The sequence below is a fragment of the Xyrauchen texanus genome, chromosome 1 (assembly GCF_025860055.1).
Source record: "Xyrauchen texanus isolate HMW12.3.18 chromosome 1, RBS_HiC_50CHRs, whole genome shotgun sequence".
Lineage (NCBI taxonomy): Eukaryota > Metazoa > Chordata > Actinopteri > Cypriniformes > Catostomidae > Xyrauchen > Xyrauchen texanus.
The window spans coordinates 54070056-54088527 of NC_068276.1; the positions used below are offsets into that span (position 1 = coordinate 54070056).

An 18472-nucleotide genomic window follows, 5' to 3' on the forward strand; every position below is an offset into this window, starting at 1 on the left:
TCCTCAGGAGGAGACGATCCTGGTGCTTGCTGGACACTCTGGGACATCCTGAAGCCTTCTAAAACTGCAGTTGAACCTCTCTCCTTGAAGTTCTTGATGATCCGGTAAATGGTTCTTTCAGGTGTAATATTCTTTGCAGCATTTTCCTTGCATGTGAGGCCATTTTAATGCACCGCGATTATGGCTGCACGTCTTACTTTAGAGGTAACATTGCTAACAAGAACACAATGATTGGAAGCTCTTCTTCCCTCCTTTTATATCAATCAGCCTGCTCTTATAATCCAATCAGAATGATAGACTGATTTCACCTGACTAGTACTCATTCACACTTTCCCAGGTGCTGCTGATATGATTTGTGAAATTAGGTTAGCTGGTCATTTTGTGCCAGGGCCAGAACTGCTATTTGCAGTTATTTAAAATGCATCTGATCACTCTGAAGAATAATCTAGGAACAATGTGAATCAACACCACAACAACTGAAGCAGAAAACTTTGCAAAACACAAAATTAATGTCACTGACAATACTTTTGGCCACGGCTGTACCTGCTTTAATTGCTTATTCCAGAATAAAGTACAATTTTATCATTTTTCGCAAGTCAAACAATAAAAGTGGCAGATAAATAATGTATACAGAGAGAGAGAGAGAGAGAGAGAGTGTGTGTGTGTGTGTGCGTAAACTCGTCCGCTGACGTCATCACCGCGCGCCGCTGGGTTTCAGTCTGCTGGCCTCTGGAATGGGAAGATATCATCATCATCAACCCTCATTTCACAATTGATTTAATACAAGAATTCCACCGAGAGTCTGTATTTGTGTACGTTGTGTGCACAATGATATTCGGAGGTGAGTGTATTTGTCGCAGTGCGGGTAAATAAGTTGCTGTTTGAGAATGTGGGAAGGGCGATTAGCCCGTTAGCGGCCTTTGATTTACTCCTGCTTTAACTTAACTATCTAGTCTTCAACTTCCACAATACTGATTTAACGAAGATAACCGAATGCACCAAACAGTTTCATACTATTGTAGGACTAAGTGTCAGGCTAATGAACTAAGTAGGTTTAGTAGCAGCTAGATAACGCTTGAGTCTTCATGAAAACACCAGATATTTTAGTGTACTTGTGTCACTACTCAGATCGCCGAAATGTCATTACTCACAATGATTGTTGACACCACAGAGAAATTGAAGGTTATTGTGCGTTTAAATGTATCTTATCAGAGGTAGGTGAAATTCAGTGTTGGGCTACTGGTATACAAACTACTCATAACTTAAAGTAGATACACTAGTCAGGTTACAAAAAAAAATTAAATAAAAAAGTAATTATCTACTAAAACTTCCTAACTACATTTAAGTTAAATATAAAGTTAAAGAAATTATTTTTTGGAATTTTATATATATATTTTTTTATAACATTAAGTAATCAGATTTTATTTAGGCTAATTCTGCAATCATTATAGTATTTAACTGGCACAGAAACAACGAAGATCACAACTATGGTGGCAACTTTTGACACAGGTTATGACATAACTTCATACTAGTGCTGTGAATTGATTAACATTTTTAACTAATTAATCACACAGACTTCTGTGATTAATCGCGATTCAATTATGGTACACGTTACATTACAACAAACATAAAAAATCATCATATATATATTTACTTTAAACTTTTGTCTCACAGAACTTGCAAAAATTGGTTAAATTATTATTTAAATTATTTAAATATGTACATGTTAAAATTATCTGCTTTTGTTTAGTTTCTTTATGAATAGAGTTAATTAGACACATTTTTACAGGTATTAATCTTCGATACAAGTTTATGTATAAATGCCATAAAATCTGTTGTGTGTTTTGTTTGTTTACCGCTAACAATATGTTGTAATTGCAATTTGCAATACAGATATAAAACATATTGGGTCTTTCTTATGTGGTTTTCACTTTTGACTGACTGGTTCAGAAGTTAGTAAGCTTTTTCGGGCAATGCAAATAGATACGGAAACTTGTCCGTATCACTTGCACAACGTTAATTATATTAACGCATTAAAGAAAAAGTATTATTTGCTAGGGCTGGGTATCACCAGCCACCTCACGATACGATATGCATAACACTTGTCGCGATTCGACATATCATGATTAGATTTAGATTTTAATTTCAATTAATTTGGATATATTTCAGTTATATGTCCATTTTGCTTGCAGTATGAAAGATATTATATTTCAGCTAATGCTGTTATTCATTATACAGGGGACCGTTCTAACTTGCTAAATTAAATTTTGTATTTATTATTAGTTTTTCATCAGTTTGGTGACATTTTAGCTTTTTTTATTTACAAATATAGTCCATGTGTTACATCAATAAATATGATGTATTGAAATTGCATGTATTATATTGTTACATGTTTGTTGTTTACATGCCTAATTTGTATTATTTACAAGTATTTACTTATAGATATGTTGAACAAGTCGTAAACAGTACTGTCTCCTGTGGCAGAGACTTTGACAGTAGTGTTTGTTTGGACAAATGGCTTCTTTACAGCATTCTTGCTATGTGTGATTAGAATTAAATGTTTCTCTTTGTTGTTTTTGATAAATATCTGACTGTAGAGAACAAAAAAGATATTAAAGGAGACATTATTAAACAACAAATGGTTTGCTTGGATCTCGTCTTTGGAGTCATCACACAGAAAGATTCAAAGCTTTCTGCACGCAGTAAGATCTCGTGCTAAACTTCCTCGCCACTAAGCCACTCAAACACTGGTAAGTGAAATTTAAAAGATTTACCAGCCAGTGGCTGATCACAGACATTTTTTGTAGCATATGGGAAGCATTTATGCACAAATGATTGAAGGGTATTGCAGATAGAAAGAAAGAGCGATATTGGCGTTTTATTAATTGACATGGGGATCGTACAAAAGATGAATGCGTGAGAGAGGTCCAGCATGTCCGTGAGAGAAACCATGAATGCTGCAGGATTAACTTTAATGTTTTGGGCATTTTTACTGTGTTGTCAAAATGAAGTGCTTTTTTGCACTACACCGCTACTTGTTGGAAAAATAAGCTGGTTACTGGAAAAGCTGACTCAACTGAAAAATGCAGTAGGTTAGTACATTTACATTTATGCATTTGGCAGACGCTTTTATCCAAAGCGACTTACAGAGCCCTTATTACAGGGACAATCCCCCCGGAGCAACCTGGAGTTAAGTGACTTGCCCAAGGACACAATGGTGGTGGTTGTGGGGCTCGAACCAGTGTCCTTCTGATTACCAGATTACCAGTTATGTGCTTTAGACCACTACACCACCACCACTCCATTGTAGCAACACTGATATGTTAAATTAGCTTTAAGGCGCGGTCACATTCATGTTTGAAAAGAGAAAGTCCATTGTCAAAGGTGTGGGCGGACGTTGAGTGTGTCAGAAACCAGCAAAAAAACTAAGATCCCGGTTCCACCTGTTATTCGGATGCGTCTCGGGTGATCTGATCACATGTGGTCAGGTGAGACACATCGCTGTTTACAACTGGTCATTTAAATGCATTTTCTGTGACCACTTGTGAAAGGATTTGGATGGGAGGGAATCCATTTCATGACAGCATACTTCAATCAATATCCCAGTGTGTTCCTGTATGATAATAAACCGCAACAATTCCGAAAAGACAAAGAAAGTGCGAGGAAAAAAATAAAGCTTGCTATTTCTCCCTGATGCAGCTGAAATTTTATTTATTCACAAAATCAACATTTCGAGCAGAATTGTCAGTTATTTTAATGGATTCGTTGTATTTACCTGATCTGAAGATGTACATGCTTCTCACTAGTGTCCATGCATGTTTTTTTGGTTATATATATATATATATATATATATATTGTCCCCTTTTCTCCCCAGTTTGGAATGCCCAATTCCCAATGCACTCTAAGTCCTCGTGGTGTTGTAGTGACTCGTCTCAATCTGGGTGGCGCAGGACGAATCTCAGTCGCCTCCGCATTTGAGACCGTCAACCTGCGCATCTTATCACGTGGCTTGTCAAACACACACGCACAACTTGCCACGCGAACCACATTGTAGCGACCTTGAGGAGGTTACCCCATGTGACTACCCTCCCTAGCAACTGGGCCAATTTGGTTGCTTAGGAGACCTGGCTGGAGTCAATCAGCACGCCTGGGATTCGAACTTGTGAACCCCAGGGGTGGTAGTCAGCGTCTATAATCACTGAGCAACCTATCTGTTTTTATAATTTTTCTGATCTGACCATTATTTCCACTCCTAACCGGCAAAGTTTAAACTCTTGTTTTAGCGCAGCGGTTGATTGCCAGGCAAGGCATTTGGATACTGCAGGGATGCATACAGGACGGATTAGCATTTACACATCAAATGTGATGCGTTCAGATGTGTTTTTGACCACTTACATGTGTGGTTTTTGTGATCCGATCACAAAACATTTTAGACCCCCGTTTAGACCTGTATTTAGCGCTGACCACATGTGATCCGATCACCAAAAACACATCTTAATACAGGTTGAAACAGGGTCTAATTGTCAAGCAGCCTCTTTTTAGTGCTGCACTTTATACTATGTGAGAGTGAAGTTGAAAATAATCTCACCGCTAAAATGATATCCTTGTCCATTGTGCATATTCAGTGTAGCTGTGTACAAAACACCTCCCACAGAGAGGTCACTGCCAATTCAAGCAACTTCCTATTGGCCAAAGCTGCAAATTCATCTGTCATAGTTCACCAAACTTGAGGGGAAATTCTTCGCCACCGGAAGTCCATCACACAAAATTAATGAATGTGCAGATTCCCATTAAAATGGCTTGTGATTTGCCCCTGGAATTCTGCTGTGCAGAGGTAAATGTGACCGTGCCTGTAGTCGAAGAGTGTGGGGATGGGGGGGGTTTGAAGTTTTAGTTTTTTCTTGTACCTTAGTGGCTTGTTTTGTTGATTGGCTGTTATAACAAACCAATTCTATGTTTAGAATTTTGTCATTGTATTTTGTTCTGGATTAAGATTTTAAGATTTGCCTTGTCAAGCTCATTGAAATTTATGTGTGGCCCACAAGATACAAGATAACAATCAGTGTCTGTTTCTTTAAGAGAGCGTGGACTGAAATGGCTCAGGCTTCTCCTATTTCTGGACTTTAGTGTGCGTTTTTTCCTCTTTATTAAATCTGCTGTGTATGAATCGTCATGGGCCAAGACAATGTGGTTAGCCTTGAAGAAATGTATTTTGAAATGTCTTTTTTATCTTCTATATCTAAATTCTATTACTGTCATTATGTTTGTTGCTGGTTTGGGTTTAATGTGATATGTGTACTGTGTGGCATGAAGATTCAGTATGATCATATGAATAACATTTTAAAGCTTTTGAAGATAGCATAGTCATAATAGTTGGTTAACTCACTTAGACATCCTTTTTTATGCATTTAGGTAAGGTGATGGAAGAGGCCAGCAGGAGGTTCTCAGAGGTGCTATTTCTGCAGCTGTCAGGCTTTGTTCCTTACTCTGTTCAGTAACAACGCCCATTCTCAGCCTGAATCACCATGAAGCCAGTCCATGAGCGCAACCAGGAGTGCCTCCCTCCCAAGAAGCGGGACCTCCTAGTCAACAACAATAACACCACCAACAACAATAGCAGCAGTAGCATCAGCGGTATGTCAGGAGGCACTGCCATTGGGAGTGGTGGAGGAGAGGAGGCCCCATCTTTACAAAGCTCTGGAACAAGTGGAGAACCCCATAGTGGGGGCGGTACTTGCGAGTGGGTGCGAGCTCAACCTAGCATGCATTTTGGTGGAGTCGAGGGTCCTGAGGGTCTTGTGGGGCTGACTCTGGATCAGTATAGCATGCTTTATAAAGTGGCTCTGCCCGCTGGCACCTACTCTCCCACCAGCCTGCACCCAGTTCTTAGCCACATTTCTCCCGCCTATACTGTTCCCTCCCAGGTGTTACAGCATACAAGCGTTCCATACCCTCCACTTGGCTACACCCAGATCCCTCACTCCTCCTTGCAGTTTGTCAGTTCGCCATATGCAACAGCAGTTCCCTATGCTGTACCTCCAGGATTTGTCCAGAGTTCCTTGATACCTCCTCAGTCGGCCATTCAACAGCAGCACACCTTGTCCCACCTGATTCCGTATCCATCAGTCATTCAGGAAGGAGTGGTTTCGTCCCCCCTGCAGCAGCAGGTCTCAAGCCATGTGTACACCAAAATGGCAGCACCCAGCAGAGTTCCTCTGGTACTCCCTTCTGAGCAGGCGGCAGCACAACCGCAGCTTGGAACTGTAGGGATGCTGCATTCTGCAGAGGTTAGCCCAAGGGGAGTTTTTCACCACCCTGCCATCAGGGGTGTCCAACCTCAAAGAGATCTTCACAGCAGCTCCCTGGAACAGGGAAGAGAGGTGAATGGAGGAGACAGAGAACATGGAGTCAGGGAGCCCCATCAGGATGCCGTTTCCAGAAATGCATGGCTGCTCCAGGGGGAGCCCCCGCAAGACAACAGCTTGAAAGGACGCAGACAGGAAGGCAGAGTCTCGCCAGGCCAGCGCAGCACACCGGACACAGATCTTGAGGTGAGGTTGAGATACTTTACTGTATTGTGTCAAATTCACCCAAAAATGACAATTCAGTCACAATTTACTAACTGATATGCTGTTCCGAACTTGTTACGATTTTCTGTATTTTGTGGAACACAAAAAGCAAATGACGGCCTCAGTCACCACTTTCATTGTATGGAAAAAGATGCAGTGAAAGTTAATGGTGACTGAGACTAACGAATTGAAAAACACCTAACAATTAATGTACATGATTTTGACTTCATATTAATTGAGAGACTACACGGAATACTTGTTAATCATTTTCTCACACTTCAAGATGTATTAAACGAACTGCAAAAGAAGCTCAAATTGGGGGAAAAAACAAACAAAGAACTTATGACCAGTACCTAAAATATACACTTTCTATTTACTTTCATATGTATTTAAATAAAATTGTTATACATTTATGCCAATTTTACCATAAAGTCCTTATGTTGTGGGTAAATCAAAATCATAACTTTTGATTTACACTCTAAAGCCCTGACCAATATTTGCTATACAACCATCCAATCAATAAGCTTAACATGGCATTTGTCCCCCTTAATACTACAAAATTCGATTTGACCTCAGACTAGATTTAATATTTATAAGCTTTTGAGGTATGATTTATTTCACATTCTAGACTAGAGTATCTCAGAGTAGTATTTTTAGGCCTTGTTAGATTCTCCTGCTGGTTTGCCTCATCCTCTCGTGCATTTTTAATACATTTCTCATTATTTTGAGTTTGCACGAGTTACACCACTTCCTTCCTTTATTAGCTGTAATTTGGGTGTGTTGAGAATTGAGTAACCATAGGTCAGACTACAACTTAGAAACAACAGAGATTGCTTTTTGATTTAAGGTTAGTAGAATCTGCTGTGACATCATGGACAGGAAAAATACAGTTGCACCCTTAAGCCCTGTTTACACTTGGTATTAACTTTAAAAATTGCAATCAAATAAAGTTACCTCTGAAAATTAATTAATTGCTATTTTCCAACACATTTGGATAAAGATTGTGAGTTAGTGCTAGACTTTATATGCAAAGTCACGTGTTCTCAGTATTTGGAGGGACCCCTCTTTTCGATATTCTTCACAAAAATTTGAATGAAACACTTATTGATCCTCTCCTCAGCCGCTTAAATGTTTGTATCCCCCAGGATACAAAACCTTTTTAGAGTTAAGATGCATATCACCGATCTGATGATCTCAAGCGGACAGGCAAGACACATCACCTTTTATACCTAGTCATAAAATGCATCTCTTATGACCTTGTTTTTGTATTTTGAAGAAAGGCTCTCTGATTTCATGACTGAATACATCTCTCACTACTTCAGTGTGTTACTACAGTGATGGTAAATCACAAAATAAAGAAAACATACACAACAATATTTGTTGCCATTCCTACCAATTTTGCATGAATTTAGCAAAAGCATAAAAATTACATTTTGAGCACAGTTCTCTATTATTTTAGTGGAGTACATGTATTAACAGAAGTCTGGTTGTGCATACTTCACATCTGTGTGCTTGCATGATATCAGGCACACTGAAGAAGTTCTGTGAGCTAGTTGAGTATATACACTACTGGTGCAAAATTTTGAAACACTTGACTGAAATTATTCTCGATATGAAGACGTATGCTTAATTGTTTGAAATTAGTTTTGTAGACAAAAATATATTTGTGCCACCATATTAATCTATTTCATTATAAAACTAAAATGTAATAAAAAAAAGTTTTTGAAATTGATGACTTGGACCAAACAATAAAGAAAAACAGCCAATAAGTGCCCAGCATAGATGGGAACTCCTTCAATACTGTTTAAATCCCAGGGTGATACCTCAAGAAGTTGGTTGAGAAAATGTCAAGAGTGCATGTCTGCAAATTCTAGGCAAAGGTTGACTACTTTGATGCTAAAATATAACACAACAATAAATTTGATTTATTTTGGATTTTGTTTAGTCACAACATAATTCCCATAGTTCCATTTATGTTATTCCATAGTTTTGATGACTTTACTATTATTCTAAAATGTGAAGAAAAAAAAATATAATAAAGAATGAGTAAGTGTTTCAAACCTTTTGACCGGTAGTGTGTGTGTTTGTGCTTTTTCCAATTTGACTTTTTTCCTTTTAAAGCCACTTATAAAAAAACATTATTTTATTGCAATTGTTGACTGACAGGATGTGGTTCTTTAATGCAGTTTGAACCCATTTGAATGCATAAGAGTTCACACTACAAGGACAATGTGGTCACAAGCGTTTTCAAATTTGTTAAAGTGGACAAATATCAAAACATTTTCGACCCTGTCTTTATCATCGTCCCATATCAAACAGATCGTCCAATACAAATCTTAATACTTGGTGTAAACAGAGCCTTTGTCACTGTTCAGCTTTTATTACTTTGGAGGGAAAAAAAATACTTTTTTATATTTGTTTCCCTTGTAGGTTCAGCAAGCGGTTGGACGACTGACCTCTCCAGTTCATGGGACAAGTCGCAAGGAAGCAGCACAAGTTCCCCTGAATCTTTCTCAGAGGAGTAGAGAGTCTCAGGGTGAAGCCAGAACAGCTTACACATCACATCCTGCTGAATCCAGAGCTCAACAGCAGCAGATAGTTCAACCAGGTCACGCTGTGATCTTGGCCAATGGGCAGCCTGTTCTTGTGCCCTTGGACTTCCATCACCACCAGCAGCAGCAACAACAACAACTACAACAACAGCAGCAGCACTACCCAAATCAACCAAACAATGTGGCAGCCACCTTTGTTGCTTCTCCTACAACTTTTACAAAAGCCGTCAATGTTTCAGCAGCAGTGTCTTTCCCAGAGCGTGCGGTGGTGGAGCTGACTCACCAACAAGGTCATCCACCCTCCCAGCAGCTTCTTGCTCCAGCTACTGGAGGTCCTCCTCAATCTCCTCTTCTTGCTCCTGTAGGCCCATCGCACTTCATGAAGGGGGCCATCATCCAGTTGGCAACCGGAGAGCTCAAGCGTGTGGAAGATCTGCAGACTCAGGACTTTGTGCGGAGCGCAGAAGTTAGCGGTGGTCTGAAGATTGACTCAAGCATGGTGGTGGACATCCGCGCTAGTCAACAGCGACCCGGTTTAGTGGCTCTGCATTTCAATGTAGGGGAGCAACAGAGCAAAGTGACTATAGATGTACCCCCTGAACATCCGTTTTTTGTTTTCGGACAGGGCTGGTCGTCTTGTAGCCCTGAGTGGACTGCCCAACTGTATGGTCTCACTTGCCACCATCTGCAAGTGGGTGATGTTTGCGTATCAGTCACACTTGCGCAGCAAGCTGCGCCACAGCAGAAACCATCGCAACAACAACAAGTGCAGGCCAGGACTCCCATCAAAGCCAACTCCACGTCAGGGGCCCCACCTCAGCCCATGGGCCCCCCTGCTCCCCAGAACACTCGGCCGCAAAGCCAACTAAAGGTGGACCGCATCCACAGAGAGAGAGACCGGGACAAGGAGGAGCCCATGCAGGTCGGGGGTTCAAGACATGCCGACATGGCCTCTAGACCAAACAGGACTTCAGCAGAGCACATTCGGAGCCAGAGCAACTATTATTTGCACACTGAGGGTCACGGAGCCGGAGCCTCTTCCATAGGGGCATCCCAGAGACGCTGGTCTGCCCCTGGCTTCCAAAGATATAGCATCAAGAATGAGGAGGGGAATCTAGTCTCTGTTGCCACCTCTGGCTCTTCACGGCCCTCCTTTATCCCTCAGGAGGTCAAGTTGTCCATTGAGGGGCGCTCTAATGCCGGGAAGTAGCAGCCGCTATAAAAGCAAACACAAACGCAAGAGATTGTCAATGGGAGCAAAGTGTCACAGTCGGTTGAAAAGGATGCAAAATAGGGAGCGAGGGAGAGCAAGAGAGAATGTAGCCTCAGAATGTTTGAGATTTTGCACATATTGGAAGTGTCCCCCTGCCGCTCCCCCCTTCCTTTTTATTTGCATAGTTCTGGTCTTAAAGGGATAGTTCACCCAAAATCTCATCCTCATGTTTCTTTATTTCTTCTGTGGAACACAAATGGAGATTTCAATTTGGTGTTCAGCAGAAGAAATAAAGTTATACTTGTTTGGAATGAGTGAGGTTGAAGAAATTAATTTTTAAGCAGGGCACTTTTGTGTGTTTTTTTTATTTTATTTTTTTTATTTTTTTTGCTAGGTCATAGTCAGCATCTGCAATGATGTGCATGGGCAGCTTTATCTGGTAAATCGTGTACCAAAGCCTGCATCGTCTGCGTGTTCCTGTGGGTGAAATATCATGTTTGGCAACGATCACTTCTGCAAAGACATTTTGCATTTTTTCAAAATAGATGTTTATTCAAGAAAGGCCAGGGGTAAGAACAGGATACAGCCATAGCATCTTGACAAGCCTTTATAGTAAATACTTAATAATAAATATATATATATACAAATATTTTAAAAACGGAATAAAACTCCCAGAGGATAGATTGTTTGGATCTTTAAAGAAAGACAGGTTCTTTCTCTCTAAATTTTTTTGATTATGTTAGACAGGATTTTATTATTTTATTTGGCTAAAGCCTTTAAACATGGACATTTAAATTTGTGTCTCTCTAGAGATGCTTTTCCACACTTTTCTACACTCTCACCCTCTCCCTGCCTCTTCTCAGGGTGCTTCTGCGAAGGACTGCTTTCTAGTCTGGAGTTTGAGAACCATTGCCCAGCGTCTCCACATCAATCAATTGATCCAACAATCTTTTTACCATCAATGTCCAGGGACTATTTCCAGATGAAATCTAGCACCCATTTTGTTATTTTTAGCATTTTTATTCAGACGTTTACTGTTTTCTGAGGGTTTTAATCTGCATTCCATTTCCAACATGACCCGTCACCTTCATCCTATTGGAACTTTTATTTCCCAGTAAGGCTGGCCTAGGAAAACAGCCTCTCAATAGTACCTCACGGGTTGGAAGCATGCCCCAATCTGATTTTTATTAACTTTTTTTATTTTTTATTTTTCCCCCGTATGCTTTTCCTGGAGACAGTATGTGGTGTCAGCCAAAATCACCCCTGTTTGCGAAGCTAAGACCAAATGTGGAACAGGCTCTAGCTGCGTGCGTATGGCCTGTTCCTGCTGAGATGGATTGTTGCTACGAGGCACGCAGGTTAAAGTTGTCTCTGTTGGAAGCGCACAGGAGTGTAGATGCACTGCTGTTGGGTGTGGACATACCCTGCTCAGTTACCAAAATCAAAGCAATAGTTGTGTCGGAACACAAGCCTGGGTAATGTTCAACAAATTTTTGTTTTGTTTTTAAATCCCATACGAGTTGAATTATTCCTTGCATTAGGGTTTTACTATGTGCAAAAATTGCAGTCTGTCTATAGAGACCTTTTTAACCTCGTCCTACACTTCTCTTGATTTTTCTAAAATGATGCAGTTTTAATTTGTGATAGATTTCTAACTGTTACTAAAGGAGTTCATTTAAAACATCACATTCAACTTTTAGGTGAGACAGATTTCCTTTCTAAATCGGTTTTGTTTTCAGAGATACCCAATATGAAAGCACATCTCTAAATGGGACTTTTTTTAAAGACTTGCAGATTGAAGATCTGAGGATTGGCTTTTGTCCTTTTTGTTAAGATCTTGGCCCCTTATATTTTGTCCTAACCAGGCATGAAAACAACAAGCGATAAAAGTGATTAAAGATCTCTTCCACATAAATACATGTTTTTGTTTTAACCAGCCGTACCATCTAAGAGCGACAAGCAACAGGGTGCTTCTTCAGTCGCATGGTTCCTGTTTTTGTGCCATTGGGATTTAGCCCAAACCTCCTGCTCCTCATTACTGTATTTTAAACATAAAATATGTTCTAATTAACTGTGATTATGACATCGTGCAGCATTTTCATTTTCAGTGTGGAAACGCCTGGTTAGGACACTGTGTTAAATCGTAAACTCAACCAGAAACAGCTCTTCTCTGGAGAGAGCTTCATAGATCTCCTTATTTCAGATCTTTGCTGAGGTTTTTATGGTCTTTTCATTGGTTTCTGTAATTGGTGGACTCTTGTACAGTATTGCGTTGTCTTTTTCCTTGGCAATATTACCCATCAGTGGTTCTTAAAAGTTGTACTGCAGGTCTTGTATTGCACAGATACGTTCACAATTAACTCACACTGACCTTTTAATGGAAATCAGATATGATGGGTTTTATTTTAGTATTTCTTTAATAATGAAGGGAAAATGTTTGTGTGGTAATATTGAAGTTTTCAGTTTTGTTGGTGGTTTTTGGCTCATGAGAAACTGACAGGCAAGGTTGACTGTTTACAAATTAGCCAAGAGTAAATGCTGCAGTTTTAATTTTCATAGTTACTCAACATTTTCAAATGGAAAACAAAAGCATGACTTAAGTGCAATTAGACCAAATATTCAGAAAATCATGTTTTATTCCAAACAGCATTCCAGTAAAGAGCCTGACATTCCCCTCATTATGTAGCATAAATGACAGGAAATGTGTTTTGTTTGATCTTTATTCGTATTTTCAATGTTTTAATACCACTTACTACTTTCCATTTTGGGCCGAGTCATGAGATGACCTCCAATATTTTTCTGCGTTGTTGTTGTATCTTGGCATAGCAGAGTTGGCTGTGTTAGGCCAGGATTTTATTTAATCACAATCAATGCTCTTAATAATAACTGTTTTGGACTCTTCACTATCACTCAAGGCTTTAAGATAAGGGTTTTTGTTTAGGTAATAAGTAATATACGTATATATATATATTTGTAGTAAATGTAGCATGTAACATTTGATTGGTTAATTTCTTCTAAACTGCATAAATCTCACCAATACCACTTGGCTCTGTAGTTTGCAAACCTCTGACGTCAAATACGTTAAAGTAAGCCAATCAACCCAACTTTTGATTCTGATTGAAATAAAATGATGAAGAAATAGCAATGTGTTTATCAATACAACAGTATTTGGTTTTGATCACCCTAATGTGGTTCATCGCTTTTGTTGTTTGTACATGAAGCATACGATGAGCATCATCTGTTCTTTATTAAGTGGTCCTGCATTCAAGTAATTCATAGTATTTTGTTTGGCTTCATTCAGCTCCATCTTTGAAGGAGTCCCACTTTCATGCTATTTATAGTGTGGTTTCAAATATAGTTCATGCTATTTCTTACTTTCTGTTTCCACTTTGTCCCAGAACATTTCTGCAGCATTTTGGAGCCCTTTAAGATATTAAGTTTACAGAGGACACTTCCTTGTTCTCCTAACTGTGGACAGCCAGCCAGGAAGGAGTTGTCCTAAAAGGTCACAACAGTCATTTGCAGATGTGGCCTATGTAGAGAGCGATTAAGTATCTTATTCGCCCTGGAGAGAGTGCCCTTAAAGCGTCAGATCTTTGCCATAATCTATCGCAATGTCTATAAGTTAGCACTAGATGATAGCAAAAAGTAATAAAAATCTTTTTTTTTTTTTCAGTACTCAACAGGAGTCAATTCATTTTCTAATATTATCCAAGATCGACTGATACGATAAATAAAAGAAGCACCTACACTGATAGAAGCCATTGCATTGTTTATCCCTAATATTTACGGTGTTTGCCACGCTTAATAGGACAAAGTAGGAACTATTTCATCATTTTCTTAAGTATTAGATTTTAATTAAGCAATACTTGAAATACCAGAAAGATGCAGGTTTAGCATGAGCGATGTAGTAAAGACTCCATATGCGTGACAAACTTTCAGACTTTTAAATCTCAGCCTTTTTTATTTTTTTGTGGTCTGTTCACAGAACTGTTTTTCAGGAAACATCTAGATTAATAGTGATTCTGTTTTTTCTTCGATAACCCACAGGATCAGTGACTTATGTCAGTGGCTATTTATCTCATGATTATGTCTACTAAGAGATACTAGATAAGTATGCTCTTTGTTGGAAATTGTGCACTGTTGTTCATCTTCTCAAATGCACTGCCTTACCAGCCATCTCTCGCCGAAAATGAGTTTGATCTTTGTGGTGGTTATAGACTGAGTATGCGTTCATTATAAACAAATGAGCTTCTACCTTGTGCACTGTATACAAAACGAGTTGACAATTGCTATGTCTGTGCCTTCCTAATGTCTTAACTTTGAGCAGTTCTTCGGGTCTTTCTTATTCAGCTTTTTTTCTCCGGGGGATTCGCTTGTCTCCAGTTTGCTTCTACTGCATCATATCTCACAGGCTTTTAAGATAAAGTGTCACATTTCTGATCGGATCATTTCCTTACCTCACTTCATGCACTCATGTTGAGCACAGCACGATGACGGCTTTTCATCGCCCTATAACACTTACACACTAGAGGAAGCTCTGATGGAGCATTTAACTGGAGGATTGCATAAAGTGCGTTTTGAAGGTGCGGGAAGAGCCGGGTCAGTTTGAAATCTGGCAGAAATAAAGCAAATTGGATTTCCAAAAGCAGAACTGGACCTGTCTTGATGAAATACCAATTGGTCAATGGATGCCTACATCAGAGTGTCCTGCAAAAAATGTCGCGGTCACACTGAGCTTTGATTATTTGAAATTGTTTCTGACACTATAGTGTACACTATATTGTCATTCTTGAGGGCTTCAGATTTTAATAATTAGAAATTCACAAACAACATAAAATGGTATTCGAATGGTTAAAATATAGTCTACTCAAATTTCTGCAACAACAAATACATGCAGCTTTAAAATCTGTATTTGCATTGAGACAATATCGAAACGTCACAGACTGACCTCTTATGTCATACTAATTCGCAGGTCAGAGATCAGCAAACTTCAACTGTCATCTGCAGTGAAAATGCGAAATTTCATCACGGGAACTTGCAATACTTGTCTTCCGTGTTTGTATGTTTTGAATTGGAGTGAATGGGGTGCTTAGTCTAGTGTGACCACACCTCATATGTAACATATTGTTGCTTGACGGAGCGTCACTTTTTCCTCTACGCCCTTGCGATGCACCACGGCCATTAAAATCAATATATTTGCAGCGTTCTCTGACATAGCATAAGCTCTAGTGTGTAAGCACCTTTAAGGCCAAGGTGTACTTGGGTTTTACGTGCAACGCAATTATTGTCATTAGCATAGTACGTGTGTCCGTACAGTCTCATGGCTATAAAAGTATTCTTTGAAAGTCTAAAGCGCTTGTACCTGTGCAAGATGTAACGGCACACAGAAAAACAAAGTATACCTTATCTTTACTCTCAGTGCACATTGCTTTTGGATTGTTTTTAGCTTTGGCCCACATTTAAGGGAAACCTGCGTTTACCCAGTTCTTCCATAGAGCCTCACCTAATCACATACCGTAGGCGTTCGTCACTTTGATACAATGAAATGTTCTGCACTTATTTTCCCTCACCTAAAGTGTTACTGTAAATGTTTAGCTGTCATGTTGAATCATTCGAAACCATGTTAAACAATCATCCAACATTTGTTTGTACAGAGATGAAGATATGTTTTGTATAGTATTTGCTTGTCGATAACGCCTTAAGATGTGCATCACCCTTACAAAAATCCTAAACTTGCCACAAGTTTGCAGCTCGATATTTTCACATGCAAATGAGCTTGTGATTCGCCACAAATGTTTGCCAGATGTTTGAAGCTCTTCACCTCTAGTGGTGAACCTCCGTCAATCTTTTGGCAATAAGAATATTTGCTGCAAGCTCATTTGCATGTGAAAATGATCATTAGCTAATCTGTGTGAAGTTTGCGGCTAATTTGCCATGTAGTCTCGATTTTTGAAGGGCATTCTTGTTGATCAAATTATGCTTACAAATGACTTCCCTTTCTTACTCTGCAAGGTCATATACGATTTCACATGGAGACAAAGTCTCCATCAATTGTGGTTGTTTCGGAAAACCGTGGACTCCCTTCTGTAAAGGTCCTGATGTAATGTGCCTTGGGATGCTCACTGACAACAATTGGAGAAGTTGCACTCACTGATTGTAAGATTATTTTTTGGACTAGCTCATAATGTGTATCTTTGTTGAACACAATATAAGCTTCATATAAATTCTAAATCTTTAATGTTTTATTTATCTTTTGCTCTGTTTAGTGGGGCAAACGTGAATTGAAGACAAGCCTTTGTTACTGTTGTTTTGCACTGTTGGCACGTCCCTGATTCCAAACCACAGAAATTCTTCTCTCACTTCCTCAATACATCAAATCACAAATGCAGGAGGGTGTATGACTCTTCTTTATAATGGGTACTTCATACTTGGGTGAATCTTAAGAAACTTTGTGTTTTGTATAAATAAATTAAGGCCTTTTAAAGGAATATTCTGGGTTCAATACAAGTTAAGCTCAATTGACAACATTTGTGGCATAATGTGTATTTCCACAAAAATGTATTTCGACTCGTCCCTCCTTTTCTTTAAAAAAAGCAAATAGCTGTGTTACAGGAGACACTTAAATAGAAGTGAATGGGGCCAAAGCAAGAAAACAATATGCATGTAAACATGATTTTAGTGTGATAAAATCACTTGCTGACCCTTTCTCTGTTAAGTTATATCCAATTTTACTACTTTGCTGACATGATGATGTAATGTGTAAACCCTAATACCTTAAAATGACCATAAAAACAATTATTTAAACAACTTTACAGCTCAAAGGTTTAACAGAAGCATTAATGTAAGTTATTTGATAAAATGATTCACATTTCTGCTGCCTTTTAAACCCTCCCCATTCACTTTCATTGTAAGTGCCTCAGTGTAACATACATTTTTGCATTTTTAAGAAAAGGAGAGATGATTCAAATATATTTTGTGGTAATTTTACTTGTATTGAACCAAGAATATTACCTTGTTTTTTTTTTTTTGCATTAATAGTAATACAAATTTGGAACGAAAATGTCAGTGTAAAACATTCTAAAAATGGGCTTAATTTCCTACTTATAACTTTTTTTATCTTCTGAATTCAGGGTGAAACGTGTCCTGGATATTGCTTTGTGAGATTAACCCTGTTTATTTCTTTGTGAGTGTTGCATCTTTTTAGAAATGTCTATTTTCTATCCCTGAAACATGCATTTTCCTCAGTATAATGGCTTGAGGGAGTGAAAGCTGAATTTATCGGTGTCTGCATTAGGGAATGGTGTGTACAAAGGGGAATCTAAACTGACCTTTTCCTATTAATAGCGTTTGATCTAACATTTCTGTAATGAAACTTAGTCCATGCTAATGGTTTAAATGTGAAAATGTCCTTTTAGAGTCTCCCTGTTGTCAGTGCTGCTGAAATGGAGGGTTTCATTTACTCTGAGCTGTCATGTCATAGTTCATGAAGTGTGAAAATGACCTGGGTTTTGGATAAATGTCCGTTATCTGTATCAGTAACATTTCAGAGAGTAACGGTTGTATCATTGCTTCAAATTATTAATGTGATTTTAATACATATATATTGTTTGGAAAGGCCTTATGAACCTAAACAGATGGTTTGTATGTAACCAAGAATGAACATGATGGCATAGCAAACCAGAGTCAGTAATTTAGGCTGAAATCAGGTTTCTAACAATTTTAAAAGAATGATTATATACTCTCAAATTTGACATTGTTCTTCTTGCCACTAAGTGACAATGCTTTTAATGTGATGTGTGACCAGTTTTAAATGAGATGGCATCTTTCTTTAGTGCATAAAATCTGCAAAATATATGCAATGATGTATATGTAATATTCAATCCTCAAGTATAATCCAGGTTGTATAAACTTTGTATAGCACATTTTAATATTGTATGGCTGTACCAATATGTATTAATTCTTCTCAGAAGCCTTAGAGTTGTCTACCCAAAGTGCTCCCTTAGACTACCCTACACCTACCTGAACATTACAAAGCATTAATAACTATATTTTGTTGCATTTTTATTTGTACCCTTTTTTGAATAAAATAGATTTGTAATGTATATTTGTACTTCTCTGTAAACTACTTAGGGTTG

General features: G+C 38.7%; 1 protein-coding gene across 1 annotated transcript; it reads left to right on the top strand.

Annotated features, from left to right (window-relative positions):
* Window positions 1-724: 724 nt before the first annotated feature.
* On the top strand, window positions 725-10540 carry LOC127651507 (ataxin-1-like). Its single transcript, XM_052137369.1, has 3 exons — window positions 725-841; window positions 5413-6551; window positions 9000-10540. The coding sequence occupies exons 2-3, from the start codon at window positions 5526-5528 to the stop codon at window positions 10329-10331; spliced, it is 2358 nt and encodes a 785-aa protein (XP_051993329.1). The 5' UTR covers window positions 725-841; window positions 5413-5525; the 3' UTR covers window positions 10332-10540.
* The last annotated feature ends 7932 nt before the right edge of the window (window positions 10541-18472 follow it).

What these genes read in the sequence shown, in the direction of transcription:
- LOC127651507 (XM_052137369.1), top strand. Translation starts at nt 5,526, where the DNA reads ATGAAGCCAGTCCATGAGCGCAACCAGGAGTGCCTCCCTCCCAAGAAG. An exon ending in CACCGGACACAGATCTTGAG is followed by an intron (nt 6,552 to 8,999) that starts GTGAGGTTGAGA and finishes TTTCCCTTGTAG; the next exon opens with GTTCAGCAAGCGGTTGGACG.